Source organism: Alligator sinensis, unplaced genomic scaffold, assembly GCF_000455745.1.
Source record: "Alligator sinensis unplaced genomic scaffold, ASM45574v1 scaffold838_1, whole genome shotgun sequence".
NCBI lineage: Eukaryota > Metazoa > Chordata > Crocodylia > Alligatoridae > Alligator > Alligator sinensis.
In genome coordinates this window covers 122,927-129,589 of record NW_005842996.1, presented here as the reverse complement: position 1 = coordinate 129,589, position 6,663 = coordinate 122,927, and the positions used below count along the sequence as shown (strand labels likewise).

General features: G+C 54.5%; 1 protein-coding gene across 1 annotated transcript; it reads right to left on the bottom strand.

Moving 5' to 3' along the window:
• Positions 1–866: 866 nt before the first annotated feature.
• LOC112548195 lies at positions 867–4,646 on the bottom strand. The gene is made up of 6 exons (XM_025193000.1): positions 4,604–4,646; positions 3,086–3,421; positions 1,781–2,077; positions 1,577–1,675; positions 1,443–1,492; positions 867–914 (listed from the first exon to the last, which is right to left on the bottom strand). The coding sequence occupies exons 1-6, from the start codon at positions 4,644–4,646 to the stop codon at positions 867–869; spliced, it is 873 nt and encodes a 290-aa protein (XP_025048785.1).
• Positions 4,647–6,663: the final 2,017 nt, after the last annotated feature.

Below are 6,663 nucleotides of genomic sequence, written 5' to 3'. Positions count from 1 at the left end.
CCCCCCCTTGCCCAGGTGACCAGAGCATCGCCTCCCAGGCGCCAGGCTTTTGTCTGCAGACAAGGAGCGAGATCCCTGCTGTGAGAGATTCAACAGCAGCCTCTCGGGCTGGCTGAGACAGATCTCTGGAGAGGGGCACCGACGGGGGCATTTCTGCCACACTCATGGATAATGGCTGCCCTTCTTCCTGGCCCAGGCCTTTTTATAACCTCTCTGACCTCAGCAGCCGGTCCAATCGAAGCTGCCAATACTGGCTACAAACCGTCCAATCTGCATGGCATCCCTGGCTACCTGGGCCCGCGCGCAGGGCCGGGTCTTCCCCCCCTGCCCAGGTGACCAGAGCATCGCCTCCCAGGCGCCAGGCTTTTGTCTGCAGACAAGGAGCGAGATCCCCGCTGTGAGAGATTCAACAGCAGCCTCTCAGGCTGGCTGAGACAGATCTCTGGAGAGGGGCACCAACGGGGCATTTCTGCCACAGCAGCCCCTGGTGTGTGCAGGGCCCAGACCCGGGGGGACCCAAGGTGGTGGGGCAGGATGGTGGGAGCCTGCATGGGACATGCACACGCCCTGCTCTGCCTCACCGGTGGCCAGTGTGGGGCTGACTTCCTGGCCCAAAGCTGCGTGTCTCTGTTGCCTAATAAATACCATGTCCTGCCCCTTGTACTGTTTCCATCCTGATAATGTTTGGTTCTGGCCACAAAATGCCAAGAAATGTGACCTCCTATGTCTGATAGCCAGCCTGCCCTCTCACCCTCCTCCTCACACACTCACAAAATGGGCAGCTGCTTGGCTTTACATGTCTCTCCCTAATGCACACGTGTGTGCTCACACTTTTTATTTTAAGGGTGAACCTGCGAGCACATCAGTTACTCAGGAGCATTTCTGCCGCCGTGGCTCACAGCTGCATATTCTGTCTGCAACACAAGAGGAGAGATCTCGCATCAGTTGTGGGTAGCACAGCCCAGAGACCCCAGCTGAGGTCAGCGCCCCACAGTGCTTGGTGCTGAATGAGCACCGGATAAGGATTGTGCCGATAAGTGAAGACACTGTAAGTGGGAGGGGAACCTGATGCCCAGAGAGTGGCCAGGATTTCGCCACAAGCTTTCAGGTTCTCAGACCCAGAGTTAGAAAGAGGACTCAGGTGTCCTGCCCATTAGATCACACGGTCCCCTCAATTGACCTGCTTCCTGGGACCTTTTTCAGACTCAGAAATGCCCTGGTCTGGGTTTTCTTTTGCACTACCCCACACACAGCACCGTGTCTGCCCACAGACATGCAGCCACTTCTGGGGTGGGACACAGCAGTTCTGCACCACAAACCCAGCACAGCGCTGACAGCAGCGGGGAATCAATCATTAATACGGCAATTCCGCCGAGTTGCTGGAGGATGAGCCCAGACCCCAGTTCTGAGCATCTTTGTGACACAGTTGGAGAAGCAGTTACCTCTGGGCTCTGCCTCGGGCGCACATTGCTTCCCGGTGCTGCCGCTCTCCCTGTTGGAGGAAGCAGAGCAGGGGCTGTTAGTGGGGCAGGGATGGGGCCAAGGGCTTGAACGTCGAGCATGCTGCGGCCATTACCTGTGCAGGGGCACTTGGTGGAGAGCAGGATCAGGCTCTGCATCAGCAGGAGGAGGCAGATGCAGGGCAGCCCCACCCAGCGCACGACCCAGCAGGGCCCTGCGGGGAGAGGAGACGCTGAGAGCAGGGCACAGAGCCTGCGGCTGGGAGCAGATGAGTGGTCCAATCCCAGAGGCTGCGGGGAGTGGAGAGGGCCTCACCTACCCTCTGATGTGGTGCCCAGGACTTTGGCCACGGCAGTGCTGATGTTTCTCTCGGTTCCCTTCTCTCTGGCGGTGCAGGTCCAGCAAGTCCCCGCATCCCACCTTTTCCTGGGGACCATCGTCAGGCTCCAAGCACCTTCCCTGTCCAGGGCTCTTGTATCTTCCCCAGTGTCCCAGAGAGGTGCCCCCCAGCCCCGAGCATGCGGGAAGAGCAGGCAGAGCAGGGGGATGGGGTCTGGGAGCTCAGTGTCCTCTGGGGGCGAAGGCGCCAGGATGGCAAGGCTGGGCTGTGGGGTGTCTGCACAAGAGTGGGAACATCAGGGCCAGAAACTGGAGGGACATGGGCTGTTCCCCATAAGGCAGCTCATGCCCACCCAGCCCCAGCAGCAGAGCTGAGATGCCCGGGGCTTTGTCTACCCCAGTTTCAACACCAAACCCCTAACAGGACATGGACCCAGGTACTTTTACTGGGGTTTCTTGTGTCGTGCTGGCAGCAGTTGCATGGGGTACAGATCACAGAGGGAGACCTGGTCTGGTGAGAAGAACATGAGCTATGGAGACAGAAAAGCCCCCCTCCCGCACTACCTTCCCCAGTGCCCCTTGTGAGCTAGTGGCTACTTTGCTCTGTGCCTCAGTTTCCCCAATGGCCATGAGAACTGGGAAGGAGCAGCGCAGCACAGGAGCCACCAGTGGACATCTCCCAGGTGGATTAATTCCCATCTGCCTGAGGGGTGGCCCTGGTGCCCAGCCCACACGGTTCCTGCCTCCTTCCCTCCCTTTCCTCTGGGTCTCTGCATGGGACATGGGGGGAAATCCACAGTCAGGGACAGTGGTGGGTGGGGGGGCAGATGGGTGCTCTCTCCCTACTACTCCACAGATAGAGGGGGAAACTGCCTGGTGCAGCCTGAACCACGACATGAGCCTTTATACCAGGCCCTTGAGCCCCACGGGAATCTGTGAGACAGGAAATCAGGGGGAGATTTCTACCTGGTGCCCAGCACCCAGGTCCCTGCACTGGGGTCTCAGCTGCTGGGGCTGCGCAGTTTGGAAATCCCGGCTGTGTCTTTGGGCTCCCACGTGGGAGCTTCTGGGAGCTGAAATGGTTGAAATCCTGGGTCTGTTGAGTGAGCCCCAGAGCCCCGGTCTCCTGCTCCCACCCCCTGCCCGGGGCACTGCCTGGCCCCTGCTGGCCCTGAGCTCACTCCCAGCTTGGAGCGGATGCTGCGGGGGGCAGAGTTGTGCAAAAGGGGAATTTTTTTTGCCTCCTGTTACTGGACTGATGATATCTGACCTGTTGGAAACTCACCGGAGACGATCAGCCTGGTCCCGTTCGTGAAGTCGGTGTGTGTAGAGACATCGAGGGCACAATAATAGACCCCAGAATCCTCCTCCTGTAGCTTGTTGATGACAAGAGAGTGCGTTTTCCCGGTGCTGCTCACTTTACTTGAATATCTTTGTTTTGGTTCTACATATTTACCACTCTGGGCAACCCACTGCAGACTGCCATCCTGATGTTCTTTGTACCAGTGTAGAAATGATCGTTTGTGTAAAATAGTGCAGTTCAGCTCTGCAGTCTGCCCTGGGATCATCCAGATCTCTGCTGGGCTTTGCTGCAGCCACAGCCCCTCTTGGGAAGCCGCCACTGCAGGGGAAAGCACGGTGTATGCATGGGGGCACCAGTGCAGTCGGCTCCCCCGCTGCAACATCTTCATTTATTCACAGCTTTCACTAAAGTGACACAGTTGAAAGAACCATAAAATCACCTGTGATAGAGCTATGAAGTGACAGGATTTGGGGTCACTGGGGAAAGCACACAAGAAAATAACCCACTCGATTCATGTGAACATAATATTGGATGAGACATAAAGAAAAATTGAAATGCAGCGATATACAGTAGGAAATGAAGAAGGGGGAGTTCTATTTAACTGTGCCCTTATTCTCCGTGCATGGAGCACCAATGCTCCCTGGCTGTGAGTTGTCAGAGAGGAGCCAAATTGTTTTTTTTCCTTAGCCCAGGACTTCACATTTTCTCCCAATGCAGAGATCTGCTTCTCTCTCATTTCTGCCAAGAACAAACACGACCATAAATCTCTCCAAGATGCATCACACAGCCCCTTGCCTGCCCTGCAAACAGCCCTCGCACAAGTCCTGGAGGCCTTTTGAGCTCCTTTCAATCCTCGTTTCCATAAATCATCATTTTCATATGATTTGTATTTCTCGGAGAGAAATGACAAACTGAAACCCCAAGAGGCTGGGCTGAAAAATTGTCCCTGTTCAAGCATCCATTGCAATATCATCACACCCAGCTTGGACCAGACACAGACAAGGATCATTTGCTGCACACATGAAAAAAAACCATCCACTTACATTTCTACCCTACCGCTCCTGCAGAGATACAGGGTGTTCCCCCTATGGCTCATCTGAAATCACCACAGAAAGCATTAAAGTACCTCTTGTTTCCAACACTTTTCTTGAGGCTTTTTCTTTCCTCTGCTTCTTGAAATTCCAGCTTCAAACAACCTTCCCCCAAAATAGGTGACCTTCCCCCAAAATATATCCTGGGAAGTTGGTATAAAGTGCAAGAGGGCCAAGTAGATGCTAAAAAGAGCTCTGTACTTTGGCAGTCGCAGTCTACACTGTTCCCAAAGGGCTTTTAACACACACATCATTTTATTACATCGCTCAGAGACTGACACCTGTAACTCTCCCATCTCTCTCTCTCCTGTGCAGCATCGCGGGGTGTTTCCATCCTGCCAGGACGTCCCTGTGCACAAGGGAATTGTTCTTATGTGGGGAGAAAAGACCGAGGAGCTGAAAGACTTACCCTGCAGGATGAGGAGTAGGATCCCAGCCCAGGGGCAGCACATGGTGTGGTCTCTTCAGCGCTGGGAGGATGCTGTGAGGCTGCTCGATGGGTCTCTTCTTTCTGAAAGCCTGGGTCACGTGGGAAGAAGACCTGTTTCCTGTCTCAACTTGGAGGGGACATGTCTACAAGAGGAGGGCGCTGGTGGGTGGGACACTGACCTCCGACACATTGAGAGATGTGATCCTTGCCACCCACCGGTCATGAATATGTGACCAGACTGGGGTTTATTGCAAGAAGTCTTTCAGCTCCCCCCTGTAGCAAACCAGCCGCCAACTGAATCCCATCCCAGTGTCTCTGACCTCGCTGAGATGTTTCCAGCACAAGAGGTCTTGTCCTCTCCACCCTGCTGTCAGTGATGCTTATACAGCCCTATGGATATACATGGTGAGGATATAACCCACACACACCTGTCTCTGAAGCTCCCACTGAGGAGACCGGTCCCTGTAAGTGTCTGTACACCATGTGTCTGGGTATGTGAGCAGGGCTGCATGGGACCAGGCTGCTGACCTGGGCTGTCCTTGTTCTTCCTTCCCCTCTGCCTTGTCCATCTCATGCCATGTGCTGCTGCTCTTTTTCTCCCCTCAACAAAAAAAACAGCATGAGACTGTTCCTTGAAGCCAGATGTCCTTTTTTGACATTCAGTCTAAGTTGGTCCTTGCTTTACTGCCAGTCCATTGAATGAGCAAGGGGAGGATGCTCTGGCCAAACTTCCACCGTGCAGGTGAATTGGATCGACCAGACTGGACTTCATTGAATTGAATTGCACAGGTTACAGGTGTGTTCAGCATCTCGACATGCAAGGACTTGCTGTGAAAGCCCCTGGGCTGGAGCATCCCTCGGGCTGTGCCTGGGACACAAAGGGCTGTGGTGGTTTCCTCCCATCTGAGCTCCTGCTGGAGACACACACTCATGTCCATGGAGCACCTCCTAGGACAGAGGAGGAACAGCTCCTTCCCTTCCAGCGGGAACCATCCCCGTGGGGCCGTGCACACACTGCTGAGCTGATGCAGGGGGTTTCCAGGAGGAAACCTGTATTTGAAGGAGGAATTTGAGGAAACATTTCTAACTGCCCCCAAGTGACTTAGAAGCTGAGATCCCTTTGCCAAGCAATTGGGACGTAGTTCATAAATGCACCAGTCACTTCTGCACATGAGACATTGGCTCAGGAATCCCCTCTGAGATTTTTCTTTGGCTTTCTCTGTTTTGCTTTCCTCTTTGTTCACCTGATTTTTTGATGGCCTTGTCTGTGCAATGGTGGGTTCAAGGTCAGGCTTTGTTTTGGGGGCTGCTTGGGGTGTTTTAGGGCAGACATGGTGGTGAATGTGCTGAGTGTCCCCATCCCAAAAGCTGTGTGACTAACTGCTCTGTATAGCTTTGTTCATGGAGAGAGGCTTTAGTCTCAGTGTCTTCCCCAGCTGGGGCCAGACATGCAACCTTCAGCATGTACTTAAAGACAAGAAAGGAAATCTTTGCTCCTTTCTAAAGCAGATCTCTATCTAAATGGAGGAGGCGGCAGGGGAAATGACCACCAAATATGTGACACTAAATATAAAGTGACCTCACACATCCGCACTAACACGGAAAACCTCAGGGCTGCTTGCCTGGGCCTTTGCACCACAGCCTCCATGGTCTGGCTCAGCTCTCAGAATTTGCTGCTTCTGACTGCAGACAGCAGCGCTGCTCTCTCCACGCCATCCAGCCATGGGGACTATTCGATCGGCTCCCCCAGTCCACAGGGGCTGTGACACTGTGTGAGATCAAGCTGCCTGCATTCCCGTTCATGGTCGTTTCTGTCTCTGCTGCAGATAATCTTGGCTCAGAGCATTTGTGCACCTGACACTGTTCAAGGGCCTTGTTTTTTCTCCCATCGCACAGGGGAGGCAGGAGGAGAGGGCAGGAGTTACAGAGTGGATACCCGAGCAGCTGGCACCGAGGGGCCCCGCTCCCTCCCCGTGGCCAGAGCAGGGAAGATCCCTCCCCTCTCCCCTGCCCAGACGTGCTGAGCTCAGCATCACAGC

Excerpts from the sequence above, each read along its gene's own strand:
- LOC112548195 (XM_025193000.1), bottom strand. The coding sequence starts at position 4,646 with ATGTGCTGCCCCTGGGCTGGGATCCTACTCCTCATCCTGCAGG. Across the intron at positions 1,676-1,780 it reads CCTGGGCACCACATCAGAGG|GGCCCTGCTGGGTCGTGCGC; the intron begins GTAGGTGAGGCC and ends CTCTCCCCGCAG. Across the intron at positions 1,493-1,576 it reads CACCAAGTGCCCCTGCACAG|GGAGAGCGGCAGCACCGGGA; the intron begins GTAATGGCCGCA and ends TTCCTCCAACAG.